The sequence below is a fragment of the Pleurodeles waltl genome, chromosome 2_1 (genome assembly GCF_031143425.1).
Source record: "Pleurodeles waltl isolate 20211129_DDA chromosome 2_1, aPleWal1.hap1.20221129, whole genome shotgun sequence".
Taxonomy (NCBI): domain Eukaryota; kingdom Metazoa; phylum Chordata; class Amphibia; order Caudata; family Salamandridae; genus Pleurodeles; species Pleurodeles waltl.
In genome coordinates this window covers 191,956,279-191,976,431 of record NC_090438.1, presented here as the reverse complement: position 1 = coordinate 191,976,431, position 20,153 = coordinate 191,956,279, and the positions used below count along the sequence as shown (strand labels likewise).

The 20,153-nt window shown below is 47.1% G+C and overlaps 1 protein-coding gene across 1 annotated transcript in view; it reads right to left on the bottom strand.

The window, feature by feature from the left end:
- IL1RAPL2 (interleukin 1 receptor accessory protein like 2) overlaps positions 1–20,153 on the bottom strand; it is a 1,519,353-nt gene that overhangs the window by 398,524 nt on the left and 1,100,676 nt on the right. Inside the window, exon 5 of the mRNA XM_069212386.1 lies at positions 15,784–15,913. Within this exon, the coding sequence (XP_069068487.1) occupies positions 15,784–15,913 (130 nt within the window). The remainder of the gene's footprint in view (positions 1–15,783; positions 15,914–20,153) is intronic.

Genomic DNA, 20,153 nt, shown 5'->3' with positions numbered 1-20,153 from the left:
TAGTTTACAGTCCTGCTCTATGTCTGAAATCCGTATTACAGGTTTTCACAATACTTCTAGCTTCACTGTTGAGATTCTTTCATGATAAGGGTAACACAGTCCTCAGCTATGCTTCAGGTTAGGCTCATGAGGCTACTTTGTCGTGGCTCTCTCCACAGAGAGTAATCACAATAAGAACCAACACAGTCACAGAATCAGAAGGTGATATCAGTGACTTCAGTGTCCCCCAACACATTACTTTGTTGATAGAAGTGTAGGTAGTCAGGTTTGTCAAAGATAATACTAAGTTTAGAGACTATGTTCACAGAAGACATGCTGGAATTACCCAGTATTCTGATAAATGTACAATTATCTGGGAAAACCAAGCATTTGCTACCTTATGATGGAATTCTAGTAGTTCTTTTAAATATGTGTTAGACTTTTCATCCTTGTTGAGGTCTCCCTTAACTTTTTGCCTCTGTTTCCCAAGTTTGTTGATGGACTCTGACTCTGATTTTGCTGTTTTTGTTACTCTGGGTACTTTACCACTGCTAACCAGCGCTAAAGTGCAAGTGCTCCTATACAAAATGTGTATGTAATTTGTTCATCCCTGACTGGCATATTTGATTTACTAGTAAGTCCCTAGTACTGTGCACTAGAGGTGCCCAGGGCCTGAAAATCAAATGCTACTAGTGGGCCTGCAGCACTGGTTGTGCCACACACATTACTAGCTCTGTAAACATGGCTCAGGCTGCCACTGCAGTGTCTGTGTGAGCAGTTTAAACTATAAATTCGACTTGGCAAGTGAGCCTTCCCTTTTCTTAAATGTAAGACACCCCTAAGGTAGGCCCTAGGTAGCTCCAAGGGCAGGGTGCAGTTTATGGTTAAAGTAGGACATATAGGTGGTCATTCCAACCCTGGCGGTCCATGACCGCCGGGTTGGAGGACCGCGGGAGCACCGCCGACAGGCCGGCGGTGCTCCAATGGGCATTCCGACCGCGGCGGTAAAGCCGCGGTCGGACCGGCAACACTGGCGGTCACCCGCCAGTGTACCGCCGCCCATTGGAATCCTCCAAGGCGGTGCAGCTAGCTGCGCCGCCGAGGGGATTCCGACCCCCCCTACCGCCATCCAGTTCCCGGCGGTCCGCCCGCCGGGAACCGGATGGCGGTAGGGGGGGTCGCGGGGCCCCCGTAAGAGGGCCCCTAAATGTATTTCACTGTCTGCTGCGCAGACAGTGAAATACGCGACGGGTGCAACTGCACCCGTCGCACAGCTTTCACTCCGCCGGCTCGATTCCGAGCCGGCTTCATCGTGGAAGCCTCTTTCCCGCTGGGCTGGCGGGCGGCCTGAAGGCGGCCGCCCGCCAGCCCAGCGGGAATGTCAGAATTAGCGCCGCGGTCTTTCGACCGCGGAACGGTAACCTGACGGCGGGACTTTGGCGGGCGGCCTCCGCCGCCCGCCAAGGTCAGAATGAGGGCCATAGTAATGTGTTTTATATGTCCTGACAGTGAAATACTGCTAAATTCCTGTGTCACTGTTGCATGGCCTGTCTCTCTCATAGGTTAACATGGGGGCTACCTTTAAATATGATTAAAGTGTAGATTCCCTTTGGGAGTGGATGGACATTAGTGAGCTCAGTTTGGGGTCTCTGAGCTCACAATTTAGAAATACATATTTTAGTAAAGTTGATTTTAAGATTGTGTGTTTGAAAATGCCACTTTTAGAAAGTGAGCATTTTCTTGCTTAAACCATTTCTGTGACTCTGTCTGTTGTGGATTCCCTGTCTGGGTCAGTTTGACAGCTGGGCTGGTTGCACCTCTCACTAGACAGTGACACAAATGGAGCTGGGGTGTAGTCTGCATTTACTGATGGGCCATCTATGCTAGGAGGGATGGGATGAGTGGTCACTCACACCTGAAAGGGCTATGCCTGCCCTCACACAATGCAGTCTCCAACCCCCGGTTGTGTGTCTGGGGCCTGGCCTGGGCAAGGCAGGATTTCACAAACAAGAGAGAATTTCCTTTGAAGTAGGCATACTTAAAAGGGCAAAATGGGTATAAGAAGTGCACCCAAAACCACAGACTTTGGAAAACTTCTGGAAACTAAGAGGAACCTCTGCCTGGAGAAGAGCTGAAGAGCTGGGGAAGAAGAGCTGCCCTGCCTGTGACTGTGCTTCATGGAGCTATCCTGCAGTTGCTGCTTTTACCTGTGCTAGAGAACAAAGGCTGGACTTTGTGTTGTCTTCCTTCTTGTGAAGCTCTCCAAGCGCTTGATTTAGAGCATGCCTCCTGTTGTTTGAAGTCTCAGGGACAGCAAATACTTCTCTCTGCCAGCACCTGGAGCCTCTGGAGAGAAACCTACTCTGCCAAGTGGTGCCCATCCAGTTCCTGGGGCCCTGAGAAGAGAAGCTAACAGCCCAAGAGTGAGAAATCCACACACAGACCGCCGTGCAGGGAAAAGATTGACGTGACTCCGATCTGCGTCTGAAAAATCGACGCGCCGTCGGCTTTGCAGCTGAAAATCGACGCTGGCCTGCAAAACGACTGGAAGATCGATGCCCGTGGCTGGAGGAAGCGATGCGCAGCATTGCTGGTGAGATCGCAACCAGTGTTGCGTGGTTTTCAGACCATCGTGCGGCTGAATTTCTGACGCAAACACCGCTGGGCATGTAAAAACGATGCAAGGCCTGCCCGGACCCGAAAGTGCTGACCGAATTGACGCATCGCTCTCCTGCGGAGAGAAGAAACGACGCACACTGACCAAACTAAAGGAGAAACGACACAAGGTCTTTCCCGTGAGTGAAATTGACGCATCACAAGTCCTTTTTGACACACACTCACCCGTGCACGGGTATTTTTGATGCACCTAAGGTACATTTTCACGCTAACAGCCTTAGCGTTGTGCTTAAAATTACATGAAGACTTTTTTTGCATTTTTAGTGATAACTTGACTTGTGTATTGTGAATTTTTGTCATTTTGGTCTTTTTTTTGTTTAGATAAATATTTTTTATTTTTCTAAACCTGTGTTGTGTCATTTTGTAGTGTTTTCTTTAAGTTACTGTGTGTGTTGGTACAAATACATTACACCCAGCACTCTGAAGTTAAGCCTACTGCTCCAGCCAAGCTACCAAGGATGTGAGCGGGGGTTAGCTGTAGGTGATTCTCTTTTACCCTGACTAGAGTGAGGGTCCTTGCTTGGACAGGGGGTAACCTGACTGCCAACCAAAGACCCCATTTCTAACATTGGTGATCAGCGGTTGGAATTGGACTTGTTTTTGTACTTGATATACAGTGATTAAGTGTACACTACTGTTTTGAGTGCAGACCACTATGTGACCACATACTACTTGTCTTGTGATTTTTGCTTTTTCTTGGATTTTTCCCTACATCCATGTTTGGGGTAATATTTGATTGACTTATGAACTTCATTTGTTTTCTGCCTTTTGGAACTTTGCACTTTTGTTGACTTCTCATCATGTCCCAATCTGGAAATACATCAGTTGGAGCTGCTTTTGATCTAGAGAAATGAGAGAGCTATACAAAGGCCCAGTTGAAGCAGTTCTGTAAAAGTTTTGACTGTCCCATTAAGAGCTCATACAACAAGGAGGATATGCAAAAGGCGCTGAGGGCCTGGGTGACAGCCAAGAGCATGGAAGGGCACACAGAGGATGAGGAGGAGGAAGGGCATTCCATACATAATAGTATTGTGGGTGGGCCTATTATGTCCAGGGAGAGGGTCTCCAGGGCAGGTAGCAGTATCTCATCTAAGGGTCTGACCCCTGAAGAATTGCAGGACAGACTGGCAGAGAGGGAGCACCAGAGGGAGTTGGAGAAAATGAGGATGGCCATAGAGGAGAAAAAGTTGTTGTTGGCTCATGAGCTCAGCTTGAGGGAGCTGGATCAGAGGAGCCAGTCTAGTATGGATGGTGGCAGTCACATCACAGTGCAGCATGAGAGGAGGGTGCACATTCCTAAAGACCTTGTGAAGGATTACAAAAGGGAGGACAACATTTACTTGTGGTTTAAGGTGTATGAGTCTGCTCTCCACGTGAATCTGGTCCCTGAAGCTCACTGGGGGGTGGGTCTGTGGAAGCACTTTGAGGTAGAGGGGAGGGATACACTGACAGCCTTAGGGAATGCTCAGAATCTCACCTACACTGCCATGAAGGATGCCCTACTCACAAGGTATGGTCTCATCCCTGAATAGTATAAGGACAAGTTTAAGTCCTATAAGAAGAAGGAATCCCAAACATGGTTGGAATGTGTTGATTCTTATTGCAGGTCACTGGATGATTGGGTGAAGGGCAATAAGGTATGAGGGGCTTTACAATCTGATTGCTTGGGAGCACTTGTACAGTTTATGTTTTCCAGAGCTTCCCCAGCACCTGATTGACAGCAAGCTGACTGATCCCAGGAAGCTTGCGCAGGAAGTGGAATGTTGGGAGAGCACCAGGGTCCAGAGGAGGTATGGGGGAGACCACGCCCTGGGTGGGCAGGGGCCCTCTCAGAATAAAGTGGGGGTAAGGGTAAACAGGGGGAGTTCTCTAAAGGGCTCCAAACTGATTTCCAGGGTAAGGATTCCCAACCAACCCCCTAGTGAGAAGAAGCCATGGTTCTCCAAAGGGAAGCTAGTGGCAGGTGGTCCCCCATGTAAATGCTATGCATGTGACCAGGTGTGTCATGTCAGGGGGGACCCCCAATGCCCCAAGAGTACGCCGGCACCCACTGGTGTGCCGTCCCAAGGTTTGGTGAATGTAGCGCTTTGGGAGGAGTTGGTTCCAGGTGGGTGGGACCCAGCTGAGATGACCCTTGTCTCACTAGGGGAAAGTGAGATGGTCCAGAGAACCCTCATGCCTGAGAACACTAAGAAGTACAGGCAGTGGGTGACAATCAATGGACAGAGGGTGGGGGTACTGAGAGACACAGGAGTCTGAGAGGGTGGAGGCTCTGAGAGACACAGGAGCCAGTCTGAGTACAGTGAGGAGTCACCTGGTGTCTGAAGATAGAACCCTGTGTACTTCATCAAGTAGTTGCAGTGGACAACTCAGAGCGCCTGTGCAGAGTGGCGTAGGTTCCGTTTGAATAGGGGGGTCTCAGGTTCCTTGAAGGTAGCTGTGAGTCCAACCAAGCCTGTGGATTGTTTGCTTGGCAATGACTTGGAGGATTCCCCTTGGAAGGAGGTGGAACGCAGGTCACACTTGGAGATGTTGGGTCTGCCTGGGTGGGTATGCGTATCCACCAGGTCAATCGCAGCCCGTCAAGGTGGTTGTAGGAAAATGGTTGCCTGTTGCAGTTACCCCCCACTTTTTGCCTGATATTGATGCTGACTTGACTGAGAAGTGTGCTGAGACCCTGCTAACCAGGCCCCAGCACCAGTGTTCTTTCACTAAAAATGTACCATTGTTTCCACAATTGGCACACAGATAAGTCCTTTGTAAAAGGCACCAGTGGTACCAAGGGCCCTGTGACCAGGGAAGGTCCCTAAGGGCTGCAGCATGTATTGTGCCACCCTAAGGGACCCATCACCTAACACATGCACACTGCCATTGCAGATTGTGTGTGTTGGTGGGGAGAAAAAGGCAAAGCTGACATGGCATCCCCCTCAGGATGCCATGCACACAAAATACTGCCTGTGGCATAGGTAAGTCACCCCTCTAGCAGGCCTTACAGCCCTAAGACAGGTTGCACTATACCACAGGTGAGGGCATAGCTGCATGAGCAATATGCCCCTACAGTGTCTAAGTCCATTCTTAAACATTGTAAATAGAGGGTGGCCATATTAAGTATATGGTCTGGGAGTTTGTCAAAACGAACTCCACAGCTCCATAATGGCTACACTGAATACTGGGAAGTTTGGTATCAAACTTCTCAGAATAATAAACCCACACTGATGCCAGTGCTGGATTTATTAACAAAATGCACATCTTTGAGATGCCCCTTGTATTTTACCCAATCCTTCAGTGCAGGACTGACTGGTCTGTGCCAGCCTGCCACTGAGACGAGTTTCTGACCCCATGGGGTGAGAGCCTTTGTGCTCTCTGAGGCCAGAAACAAAGCCTGCCCTGGGTGGAGGTGCTTAATTCCTCCCCCCTGCAGGAACTGTAACACCTAGCAGTGAGCCTCAAGGGCTCAGGCTTCGTGTTACAATGCCCCAGGGCATCCCAGCTAGTGGCGATGCCCGCCCCTCCGGACACAGCCCCCCCTTTTGGCAGCAAATCCGGAGGAGATAATGAGAAAAACAAGGAGGAGTCACTCACCAGTCAGGACAGCCCCTTAGGTGTCCTGAGCTGAGGTGACCCCTGCTTTAGGAAATCCTCCATCTTGTTTTGGAGGATTCCCCCCAATAGGATTAGGGATGTGCCCCCCTCCCCACAAGGAGGAGGCCCAAAGAGGGTGTAGCCACCCCCCCAGACCTAAACACACCTCTAAATTCAGTATTTAGGGGCGACCCTGAACCCAGGAAATCAGATTCCTGCATCCTGAAGAAAGAAGAAGGACTGCTGACCTGAAAGCCCCGCAGAGACGACGGAGATGACAACTGACTTGGCCCCAGCCCTACTGGCCTGTCTCCAGACCCAAAGAACATGCACAGCGATGCATCCAGCAGGACCAGCGACCTCTACAGACTCAGAGGACTGACTTGTACCTGAAGGACCAAGAATCTCCCAAGGACAATGGAACTGTCCAGAAACAGCAACAAAATTGCAACGAAGAAGCAACTTTAAAGAGACTCTCACTTCCCGCCAGAAGCGTGAGTCTTCACACTCTGCACCTGACGACCCCGGCTCGAGTTCAGGACAACAAACACTGCAGAGAGGACTCCCAGGCAACTCCAACGATGTGGACACCCTGAGTCGACCCCCCCCGCACTCCAACAGCGGCGCCTGCAGAGAGGATCCAGAGGCTCCTCCTGACCGCGACTGCCTGGTAACAAAGGAACCCAACACCTGGACCAAGCACTGCACCTGCAGCCCCCAGGACAGAGAGAAACCACCTAACAGTGCAGGAGTGGCCAACAGGCGGCCCTCATACGGTCAGTGGATTGCCCGAGAAGCCCCCTGTTCCCTGCCTGCATCGCCAGAGTGACCACCTGGTCCCTCTATTGATTTCAATAGCAAATCTGACACCTACTTTGCAACTGCACCCCGCTGCCCCTGTGCCCCTGAGGGTGTGTTTTGTGTGCTTGTGTGTGTCCTCCCCAGTGCTCTACAAATCCCCCCTGGTCTGCTCCCCGAGGACGCAGGTACTTACTTGCTAGCTGACTGGAATCGGAGCACCCCTGTTCTCCATAGGCGCCTGGGTGTTTGGGCCCTTCTTTGACCTCTGCACCTGACCGTCCCTGTGTTGCTGGTGCTGTTGCTTTGGGGTTGCCTTGAAAGCCCCAACGGTGGGCTGCCTATGCCCAGGAGACTGACTGTGTAAGTGCTTTACTTACCTGAAAAACTAACTAAAACTTACCTCCCCCAGGAACTGTTGATTTGTGCACAGTGCCCACTTTTAAAATAGCTTATTGCAATTTTAACAAACCTGTGTGTACTACTGTTTTAAATCCAAGTTCTATTCTTACCTGTGTGAAGTACCTCATATTTTATATACTTACCTCAAATTTGAATCTTGTGGTTCTAAAAATAAATTAAGAAAATATATTTTTCTATATAAAAACCGATTGGCCTGGAGTTAAGTCTTTGAGTGTGTGTTCCTCATTTATTGCCTGTGTGTGTACAACAAATGCTTACCACTACCCTCTGATAAGCCTAATGCTCGACCACACTACCACAAAATAGAGCATTAGTATTATCGAATTTTGCCACTATCAACCTCTAAGGGGAACCCTTGGACTCTGTGCACACTATCTCTCACTTTGAGATAGTAAATACAGAGCCAACTTCCTACAGTGGTCAAGTGCCCCTGTAGCCTGAAACAGTGGCCCAGGGGGCTGCCAAAAAAAGGAATGGTAGGAGGTGCGGGAAATCGGCCCCAGAAGTTCCCACAGTCCGGGACAAGGCAGAGCCTTAGGGTGTGCCTCGGAGCCTACAGGGGAACAGGTGGCTGAGCTGGGGGAGGTCCCTGAACTGTTGCAATGGCAGCAGGAAGGGGGACACACCAGGGAGGCATTCTGTGAGGCACAGAAGACATGACCTACTTTAATGGGTTTGCGGCAGCAGGCTGAAGACCAGGCGGCTGGCAAGGAGCCAGGACCTCACCTGATTTATTGGGAGGACGGACTCCTGTATAGTGAGCCTACGGTTGCTGAGCCTGGGTCAGCCCGTGTGCTGGTGGTACCCCAAGGCTTCAGAGCCTTCCTACTGGGTGTGGCTCATGATGTGCTTTTAGCTGGACATTTTGGGCAGGACAAGACCTTTGAAAGGCTTGTCACCCACTTTTACTTGCCCCTAATGAGCAAACACCCAGAAGCTCATTGCAGGTCTTGCCAGACTTGTCAGGCAAGTGGCAAGAGTGGGGGGAAATGTAAGATTCCACTCCAACCTTTTCCAGTGGTTAGTAACCCCTTTGAGAGGGTTGGAATTGACATTGTGGGGCCTCTGCATCCCAAGACAGCCATGGGAAACAAGTTCATCCTGGTTTTGGTGGACCATGCCACCTGGTACCCAGAAGCCATTCTGTTGAGATCAATCATTTCCCCTGTGGTGGGTCGTGTATTGATGGGGGTTTTTACTCGCATGAGGGTTCCCCAAAGAAGTTGTATCTGATAGGGGTACCAATTTCATATCCATGTATATGAAATCCCTGTGCCAGGAGTGTGGGGTAAAGTACAAGTTCACTACTCCTTACCACCCCCAAATCAAGGGCTGGTTGAGAGATTCAACCGCACCTTAAAAGGCATGATCATGGGCCTGTCAGTGCCCTTGAGGTGGGACGTCCTCTTGCTGTGTCTTTTGTTTGCCTACAGGGAGGTGCCTCAAAAGGGGCTTGGATTTAGTCCTTTCGAGTTACTGTATGGCCACCCTGTTAGGGGACCTTTGAGTCTGGTGAAGGAGGGCTGAGAGAAAGCTCGCAGTAAACCTCCCTAGGATGTATTTAGCCTCATGCTTGCATTCAGAAACCAGACTGCCCGCTTCAGAGCTCTTGCCCAAGAGAATCTGGAAGCAAGCAAGGCAGACATGAAACGGTGGTATGGCCAGAATGCCACTCTGGTCGAGTTTCAGCCTGGGCAAAAAGTGTGGGTGATGGTGCCAGTGGAGCCTAGGGCGCTCCAGGACAAGTGGACTGGGCCATTTGAGGTGGTGGAGAGCAAGAGTGAGGTCACCTACCTGGTGGACTTGCGGACTCCCAGGAACTCCTTAAGGGTCCTGCATGTGAACCATCTCAAGCCACACTTTGAGCGGACTGAATTGTCCATGCTCCTAGGAACAGATGATGGGTGGAGGAAGAGAGTGAGCTTCTTCCTGACCTCCTGTCTGCTGGAGAGAAAGATGGGTCCGTGGAGGGAGTGAACCTCTCCCCCTCCCTGACCTCAGAACAGTAGAGGGACTGTCGCCAGTTACTGGGTCAGTTTGTCTCCCTGTTCTCCCTGATCCCAGGGGTCCAACACTTGTGTACACATGATGTGGTCACTGGGGACAGTCCACCAAATAAACAGAAGGTTTACATGGTGACTCAAGTCTGGGCTAGCATCAAAGATGCAGTGTCTAAGATGTTAGCCCTAGGGGTGATTGAGTTTTCTAGTAGTCCTTGGGCAAGCCCTGTGGTCTTGGTCCCAAAGGCTGCTGCTCCTGGTGACCCCCCGGAACTCCCGTTCTGTGTGGACTACCGGGGTCTCAATGCGGTCACTAAAACTGACGCGCACCCCAGTGATGAGAGATGAGCTCATAGTTCGTTTGGGAGCTGCCCAACACCCCAGCACATTTGATTTGACTTCTGGGTATTCGCAGATTGCTCTAACTGAGGGTACCAAGTAGAGGTCAGCATTTTCTACCCAGGATGGACACTTTCAGTTTAAGGTGATGCCATTTGGGATGAAAAATGCCCCTGCCACATTCTAGAGATTGGTCAACCAGGTGTTGACTGGGCTGGATGACTTCAGTGCAGCGTAACTGGATGACATTACAGTTTTCAGTATCACTTAGGAGGAACACTTGCAGCACCTCTGCAGAGTGTTGGAGGCCCTGCAAAAGGCAGGCCTCACTATCAAGGCAAGCAAGTGCCAAGTAGGGCAGGGTTCAGAGATGTATTTGGGAAAACCAGGGGGGGAGTGGCCAGGTGGCACCCCTACCGCCAAAGATTGACACCCTTCTGGCTAGGGAGCCTCCCCAGACCCAAACTGAGGTGAGGGCTTTTTTGGGCCTCACTGGCTATTACAGGAGACTTGTCAAGGGATATGGCACCATTGTTGCCCCCTTCAATGAGTTGACTTCTAAGAAGCAACCAAAGAAGGGGATCTGGAGCGAGCCTTGCCAGCACTGATTGTGACAACCACAATAGTAGCTCTGTAAAGATGCTCAGACCTGCCACTGCAGTGTCTGTGAGTGCAGTTTTACCTGCCAATTTGACTTGGCAAGTGTACCCACTTGCCAGGCCTAAACCTTCCCTTTTCTTACATGTAAGACACGCCTAAGGGAGACCCTAGGTAGCCCCAGGGGCAGGGTGCAGTGTATGTTTAAGGTAGGACATATACTAATGTGTTTTATATGTCTTGACAGAGAAATACTGCCAAATTCTGTTTTTACTGTTGCAAGGCCCATCTCCCTTATAGATTGCCTTTAAATATGATTAAAGCGTAGGCTCCCTTTAGGAGCAGATAGACATGTGGAGTTTAGTGTCTCTGAGCTCACAATTTAAAAATACATCTTCCAGTGAAGTTGGTTTTTAGATTGTGTGTTTGAAAATGCCACTTTTAGAAAGTAGGCATTTTCTTGCTTAAATCATTCTGTGACTCTGCCTTTTGAGGATTCCCTGTCCGGGTTAGTGTGACAGCTGGGCAGTTTGCACCTCTCTCTAGACAGTGACACAAGGAGAGCTGGGGTGTAGCTTGCATATCCTGATAAGCCATCTGTGCCTTGAGGGAGGGGAGGAGTGGTCACTCACACCTGAAAGGGCTGTGCCTTCCCTCACACAATGCAGTCTCCAACACCCTGGTGTGTGTCTAGGGCCTGGCCTGGGCAAGGCACGATCTTACAAACAAGAGAGACTCTCCTTTGAAGTAGGCCTACTTCAAAGGCAGAAAGGAATATAAGAAGAGAACCCAAAAGCCCTGAAAATTAGACCACTTCTCGAATCAAGAGAAACCTCTGCTAAGGAGAAGTGCTGCCCTGTCTGTGACTGTGCTTTGTGGAGCCATCCTGCAGTTGCTGCTTATGCCTGTGAAAGGGGACAAAGACTGGACTTTGTTGTATATTCCTGCTTGTGAAGAGTCTCCATGGGCTTGAACTGAGTTTGCCTCCTGTTGTTGAAGTCTCAGGGCCATCAAAGACTTCTCTGCCAGCACCTGGACTCTCTGCTGAGACTCCTGCCCTGCTGTATCCAGTTCCTGGGCCCTTGAAAGTTGAAGTTGGCAAACAAAGACTGAAAATCCACGCACAGACCGCAGTGCGGAGAAATTTTGACGCACCTACCGAGACGCGGCTGATAAACGACGCCCCAACGGCTTTGCGGCTGAAATCAATGCTCCACCTGCATCACGGCTGGAAGATCGATGCAGCATGGCTGGAGAAACGATGCGCAACACTCAGTAACAGACGCTGATAATGACGCAAACCCCATGCAGCACGGTTTTGTGATACCATGCAACCGGATTTTCAATGCAACTTTGCTGGACGCGGAAAAAGAACGCAAAGCCTGCCCGGACCCAAGGTGACTGCCTGGATCGACGCATCGCTCTCTTGCGGGGTGGAGAAACGATGCACGCCAACCCGATCGGAGGAGAAACAACACACGGTCTCCCTTGCGAGTGAGATGCCTCGCTGGGCTTTTCCAACACACACTCACCCGTGCGGGGTTATTTTGATGCTACCCAGGTACTTTTGTACGCTAAGAATGTTCTCATTCTTTTCTAAAGGATTTAAGACATTTTTTTTTTAATTCATAACTTGACTTGTATATGTTGGATTTTTGTCGTTTTGGTCTTGTTTTGTTTAGATAAATATTCCCTATTGTTCTAAAACTATGTTGTGTCATTTTGTAGTGTTTTCACTTATTTACTGTTTGCGTTGGTACAAATACTTCACACGTTGCTTCTGAAGTTAAGCCTGCCTGCTCGTCGCAAACTACCAAGGGGGTGAACGGGGGTTAACCAAGGGTGATTCTCCTTTACCTGGACTAGAGTGAGGGTCCTTGCTTGTACAGGGGGTAACCTGACTGCCAACCAAAGGCCCCATTTCTAACAGGGGCGACTTGTTGAGCGTGTTGGAGAGCTGTTCCTTGATGATGCAGGTCAATTGTCTGCTTGGGCTTGGAGTGCACGGAGGTGGATGGTCGGTGAGGTGATGGTGAAATGGATGCAGTGGTGGTCAGTCCAGTTAAGTGTGGAGGTGTTGTTGAAGGTGGTGTTGTAGCTGGTGGAGAAAATGGCATTGAGCGTGTGTCCAGCAATGTGTGTTGGCAAAGTGACCAGTTGCTTTATTCCTATTGTGGGAAGGTTGTTGAGTAGGGAAGCAGTGTTGGTGTCATTGCCATTGTCAATGTGGTAGTTGAAGTCGCCGAGGAGGAAGTAGTTTGAGGAGGCAAGAGCGTGAGGAGTGAGGAGAAATAATGTTGATGACAGAGTCGCTGAAGGCTGGATGGGGGCCTTCAGGGCTGGGTGGCCTGTAGATGAGGGTGCAGGGGAAAGTTGACTTGGATGTGCCATGTTTCTGGAAGTGAAGGTGCTACCTGAGGGGGGTGGGGAATGTTCTTCTGCGTTGGTTGTCAGGGGGAGGGAAGATTTGTGCACAATAGCCAGGCTGCCATCTGGGGAAGAAAGTCGGCCTTTGCAGAGCAGTTGGTAGTCGCTGGGGGTGGCGATGGCAATGTCCAGTGCAGATGCCTGGTTTGCCCAAGTTTCAGTGAGAAAGGCGATGTCCAGGCAGATGGAGTCTAGTAGGTTCCAGAGTTTTACAGCATGTTTGTGGCAAGAGCAAATGTTGAGGAGGATGGAGCTGAGATGCTCTGGGTTGGTGTTTGATGGCTCAGCAGCGCGAGGTTAAGGTTTTTGGTGTAGGTTGAGGGTGGGGTGGCAGTGGCAGTGGCAGTGGAGGCAGGAGAATGGTCCATGGGTGTCTCTGGGTGATGTGAGATGGCAGACGGCAGAATGTCCTGTTTTCAGCGTTTGGCAGATCTCCACACTGTAGTGAAGGAAGGTTGGAGGTCCATGATTCGTTGTGGTGGGCACGGTCCAGGCGTGGATGGATGCAGACGTGCCAGTGGTGTGGCCACTATTAAGAGAGGGAGGGAGGCAGGTTGTCAAGCAAGCTAGGAGGCGAAAGGGGGGGAAAGAGCTTCCCAGGAATGGAGGAGCGTGGGCCGCAGGGGCAGCAGCGGCACGGGAAACACAGGGAGAGTGAAAGACTGAAGTAAAGAGAAAGAGACAAGAAAGAAAGAAAAGACAAAATAAAGATGACAGAAAACTAGCAAAAAGTAAAAAGAGACAGCAAGATACCTACATAAAGGTGGCCACTAGGCCAGCAGGCATGAGGCGCAGGCTGGAGCCTGCGGTGGAGATGGGCCTCGAAATGAGAGTCAGGCATGCTCTCAGTTCGAACGCAGCAGAGGCAGCCGCAACATGTGGAGCTACGCAGAGGATAGCAAGCAGACGCTGACCAGGAGGTCAGAGGAGTCCTCTCTTTTTCTTCCCTCCTGTTCCCTAAATGCTCAGTATTTGGTATGGCTCAGGAATGAGGACATGCTGCTAACACTGCACTCCCTAGTTAGAGGGAGATAGGTTATTCAATCAATCAAACAATCAGTAATTTGTTAAGCGCGCTACTCACCTTGTAGGGTCTCAAGGCACTGGGGGGGTACTACTGCTTGAAGCCAGGGCTTGAGGCGCTTCCTGAAGGTCAGGAGGTCCTGGGTCAGACGTATATTGATGGGGAGGGAGTTCCAGGTTTTGGCGGCAAAGTGGGAGAAGGATCTGCCGCCGGTTGTGGTCCGGTGGATGCGGGGACAGTTGTGAGGGCGAGGTTGGCGGAGCGGAGCTGGCGTGTTGGGATGTGGAATTTGAGATGCTTGTTGAGGTAGGCAGGCCCGGTGTCGTGGAGAGCTTTTTGAGCGTGGATCAGGAGTTTGAAGATGATCCTTTTGTTGACGGGGAGCCAATGGAGGTCTCTGAGGTGGGCTGAGATGTGTTTGTGGCGAGGGAGGTTGAGGATGAGTCGTGCTGAGGCGTTCTGGATTCGCTGGAGTTTCCTCTGGAGCTTGGCCGTTATTATCTACAGATGGAACTGATGATGGAGCAGGAGTGATTATTCTCAGTCTCTCCTAGCCTTTCTACAGCTCTGATTGTACTCTTATCGGCCTGGAAGTTGTAATTGTGCTGCTCCACAGACACACATGCTAAAGGGTATATCACTGATAGCTTAGGCATTCAGATACTTAGTGGTCTGGAAGGCCTACAACCTCCACTGGACTGTAAAGGGCCAGAATTATCTAGGCTGAAACCCAGACAATTCTGGATTTTATAAACTGGTGAACTGGATAAGGAATGACATAATCTATTCTGTGAGTTCAGGTGGTCGGAGGTTCATCTTTATGATATACATTAATCCCACTGTTCGCAGGAGATTGTGCTCCTATCTTTTTCCTGATCCAGCTACATAACAGATATCCCAAATCCACACTTTAGATATTCACACAGTTGTGGTAGCCTACCTAGTTAACTTTTTTAGATATCAAACACTATGAGAGCATGTTATTGAATTATGTCCAAGCCAGACAGAACATCAAATGGGTGGATCGGGCAGCGATATTAATGATATGTAAGTTGTTGGAATGGATTTGCTCAGTTAAAATTCATTAAACTAGTTGAATGATAGCTTCTCTTTAGGAGGTGCAGAGCAATTCTTTGACATTGCTGGACATGAGACATCATCTTTCCTGTTAGAGAACAAACATTTGTTTGGATTTTGGGTTATGTTCAACTATGACAGATTTAAGATTGTTGTAAACATGAATAAATGTTCAGCGAATGATAGTTGTAGCTTTGATGTTTCTTTAAAACTAATCAGACTGACTTTGGGATGACCTCCGATTTGAAAGAGGAGGATGTATTTATTTCAATGCATAGCCAACCCCAGTGTCGAATCATGGCTTCAATGATAGGAGGCTTTGGTGGTAAGAGTGCTGGCCAAACTCTCTGCAGGTACATGTCAAATGAGGTGGCTCACCTAATTGTTTTAAGTATTTTGGGTGAAGAAGGTGGACACCCGGTGATAGGATCATATGTAAATAATGAGATTGCTTACTATTCACTTATACAGTTAGCCATTAATTACATTGAAACAGATGCAGTTGTACCACTACCAAAGTTATTTTCTGTCCTAGTTTTCAACTCCTTTTTAAACGTTTATGCACTCCTAAATCCATTTTAGATAACAGTGCCTTTTCATTGTTATCTCCCTTCTAACTCTGGAAGACTAGACTAGACTATAATTATTAACTATCTTCTCATCTTCCACTAGACATCAAATCTCATTGACCAGTTTACATATTTTACTGGAAGTTCCATGCATTACATCATTATGACATTTACTTTTTCCCTTCCATATTTGGTGACATCATGGGTGAAGTGTAAAACTATGATGCACTTTTATTACTTAATGTAAGTGTGTCATGAATTTGTGTTTGTCCATAAACTGGATGTTGCTTACCTGATTACACCTTCTTTAATGTGGCCTTCCAGTTCTTCAATGAACTTCTCGCCTCTCATCCAGTAAATAATTGGGCCGGATTCTCCACTAAATCCAAAGAATGCTCTGCAGGCAATATTTACTGGGGTACCTGGAAATCAAAGAGTAAAAACGTTAGGTTAACTAAATAGGTTTGGCAAAATTAAAACAATTCAACAGTTGCTGATCATGTCAATAAATATTTACTGTGGCCTAAAGGCATACATTTAATTAATTATTAGAACAATGGTATGTTCACAGTTTGTTGGCCGGTGCTTCATTAGCATTAATTAATATTTTAGTGGGCATTGTTATGGAGGTAATTGTCCTTCATTCCTTTTATGCTCCGTTGGCTTAGTAAACATAATTTGTGTGGTGGGCCATTAGCCCCCAATAATGCCCTTTTAAATATTCACTAATACGGTATTAAATATTCTGATTCCGTAGGGTTATACAATGTGGGATTGCCTTCACAAATGTTTTGTTTGCTTCCAGAGATCGACATGTCTTTCATTTTCTCATACTGTGTGGTAAGAGTCTGCCTTTACCTACTTAAATCTTTTCAGCACATGTGCAAACTGGAAGACCGTCTGTTAGTTCGAGTTACTAAGAAACATGCTGACCCCGAAATTATACAGTTGACAACAGTTAACTGACTTCAGACACAGTTCCAATTTTATACTTAAGAAAGCAACTAGTTGCTTTCAATTGCAGGATTACCCTGGCTAGGGAAGATATTGCAAAAAGTAGTTTCACCCTCAGTATATCTGGTAATGACCAGTATTGAGATAAGCCTGTCCCCATTGATTATGCAAGACCTCAAACATGTTTGACACTGTTGCACATGCCTCACTGCAAGTTCATTTAAAAAAAGGTGGAACCACTTATTCTAACCTCAATCAACTTGGGAGTCCCTCAAAATACTCGAATTGTCACACACACACATCTGAATGTCTATATAAGAGCACTCCACCAATAAATATATCAGAAAGCAAAGAACCTTCCTTCCTATCCACGTGACCCTGAGATTTATCCAGGAGTATCTCATCTAACAGATTAATTTCAGATGTGCAGTACCCTACACAAGGTCACGGATTGTATAGAAGTAAGTAGCCTAAAAACAAAGATGTCCATGATGGAAGAGTTTGTTCTCAGTTCAAAGCATGTACGTTCACTCCTGTCACTCTTCCCATTCCTACAACTTCGGCAGAGTACATAAAGGTTTGCACACCATGTAAAAATTGGTGTTCTATCTTGGATGCAGATATATGCCTTGTACCCTAAAGCAATGCTGTCATAAATGAGTGCCAGTTTGAGTGATGTCAACTTAACAAGGTTATTGGAAAAGCCTGGATCAACTCTGACTTAGACAATGGGAAAGCTAAATATTGTGGTTTTCTCAAAACGCATTTGGCATGTTGGGATAAAGTTACAAATTCTGCAATTCATCTTATTTCTGGTCTGTGTACCCTATATCATTATTCATATCTGCAAAAAAAGCATGTACCTGCGACCTATCAAATCAAGGGCAAACTTTCAAATTATGACTCTACCTACAAGGCACTACGGCCCAAATTTAAGAGGGACTAGCACCATCTGACAACACATTAACATCATTTTTTATGCTAATTTGATGTTAGATGGACAAAAAAGCTGCACAGATTTACAAAGTGGCGCAATGCTTGCATTTTGCCACTTTTTAACCCCTTGCACCACATCGTGCCTGCGCCAGGCATAATGTATGCAAGGAGGGTGTTCCAGCGTTAGGGGGGACAAAAAATGGGTCATTTTTTATGCCTGCTTAGACCAGGCGTTAAAAGGAGGCTCCCATTGGTTTCAATGAGTCTCTGGGTGCTTGGCAGGATTAGCATCAAAATCTTTGACGCTAATCCTGCAAAGGGCTGAACTAGCAACAAAAATTCTGAAGCTAGTTCCCTAACTACCGCCATGGTGCCTGTATATTAAATATGGCACACACCTTGTGGAGCTAGGGGGGTGCTAAGGGGTGCAAGAAAAGTGGCGCTGCACCCGGTGCTGAGGCACTTTTCATAAATCTGCCCCTAAGGGCTAGATGTGCTGAACACTGATCGCAGATGCTGGTCAAAACTTGTGACCAGTATGTTTTTGGACCATTGTGGCATTTTGCAAGCCAACCAATATACTAACAGGTCTGTTTGCAAAATACCAAATCGTACTGGCCCACAGTTTAAACTAGCTTATGAAACTTAATGATTTGCTGACATCACTGAGTTAGTGGACAGCTGGATCAGCAGACCACCATGTTTTTAAATAAATCAATCATTTCTTTAATACAGCCGGTTTTCCAAAACGGGATGTGTTATTAAAAGAAAGTGAAAAGTTTGACAAACATTTTTTAAAGTTAGGCAACTGTTGGGGCTATGACGAAGGGGTTCTCTTATGAGCTCCGTCCCATTTGTAAAATAGTTTACAACTACTTTTCAGTAGTCTCTAAAATATTGATACTTTGCAATCAGATTTTGGTCGCAAGACATCAATACATTCCATCAAATTGCTATTTGGAAGAAGCCCAACAACGCACCTTCAAAATACTGATTAAATATGCAGTTGTGATTTGGGTTTGATACATACAAAAATGTCATATAGTGGTCACAAATTGTCCAATTTTGCAAATTGGACCCTCTGTGATCACAAAATGCCTTAGTACATCTATCCCTAAATTATTTAGTGCCAAAAAACACGTTAGTTTAGTAGAATTTTTCAACCTGCTGAACTCTCTCTTTTAATTATACCCGAAGTAGAATGCAAGCCACAAGGTATCCAGATGTTTTTGTTTCGAGGATACAGGCTATTGAACTGTGTGCTACTTCATGTACGAAATGAACAATCTCAGTTACTTTTCAGAAAATCCCTAGATAATTGTTTTTTTAATCCATCTCTTCGGGGACATTTTCCAGTGCTGTTTGATAATGCTAACTATTGCGAGGTATTCTGCACCCATTACATAGGAAAATACATTATTTGTGAGGTTTTATATTAATTGGAAGAATGTACAAATGCAGCACATGAAAAATATTGGTCAAATACTGAATTAAAGGTAAAGTTCTATACGGCAATACATCTATCAATAAATTCAACTGAAAAAAATTGTCAGGACTTGTAAGAAGCAACCTTCACTCTGCACCATTCCCAATGTTTTTTGGGCTGAAAGGATGACGAGTTAATATGCTGATAAGCCATATTTACCAATAATTAAATGCAAAAAAATATTTTAGCTATTATAAAGCTGTAGCATATAGATTAGATTTTACGTTGCCATCATCAATCTCAGGAGATTAACATATGATAAAATATCCTCTACTTTTTGTTGTTGCGTTTTCCAGGTGCACTTTCATTCACCACCTCATATTCTTCCTTGAAACACCCTTCCTAATTAAGATCATCTCCGTTGAGTTTTAAGATCCCTAAAATCATTCAATCGTCTGTTTTATGACACTCTTCATCTATGTCAAGTGAGTTACCCACATCTGCTCACTGTCACCTTCTCAGATTCTTCCAACCCCATCATTAATTTTAAAATTATCATTCACATTATCAGTCATATTGACTAGTTCAGCAACCTTCTCTTAATTCTCTTCTAAGTCCACCTCATTTCCCTTAAACAGGACCTCAACCTGTTGAAGTGTCTCCTGCACCTGACTTACATCAAGCAGTTGGGACATTCTCAACAACAGAATATCTTCCTCTGCACAGCTGGCTGTACTCTACAGCTATCTTTAACAGTCTGAACCCTCTTTAAATTCAGTCTTACACTTCAGCCCACAATCTGCTATTCATCTTTAAATCAGGTCTCAAAGATACCTCCTTCAAACTCACTGATCCCTCCTGACAACTGCCCCTTAGACTGTGAAAAGCCTGTTGCACTGATTTATTCTGCAGGTGGGAGAGTTTAATCATGTGAGCACACACCCACAAACCAATCGTGTGTTGGTTGGCTAGGGGAGAGGTGGATGCAGAATCTGTGATTCACAGAGGGATTAGCCTTCAATAGCAGTCTCTTAAACCACTCCTTCATTTCATGTCCCAGGACCCGGGACTGCCAAAGGCAACTGACAGAACACATATTGAGAGACCCTATACATTGGAGCTTGCACAACACAAGAATGCTGATGTGCATAATCCCTTTTTGCTCCCTTAAGTATGCAGTAGACATGAAATCAGTCATAGTTACATTTTAAAGTCCATCCAGGGAAACATATCGATCTAGGTCCTTTGCCTACTGCCTCCACCAGGCCCTGCCCTCTCCCTTCATGTTACTTAAGGGACCCGATACATCCTATAGTGCCAAGAGCATATCTGTTACTTTAGCATGC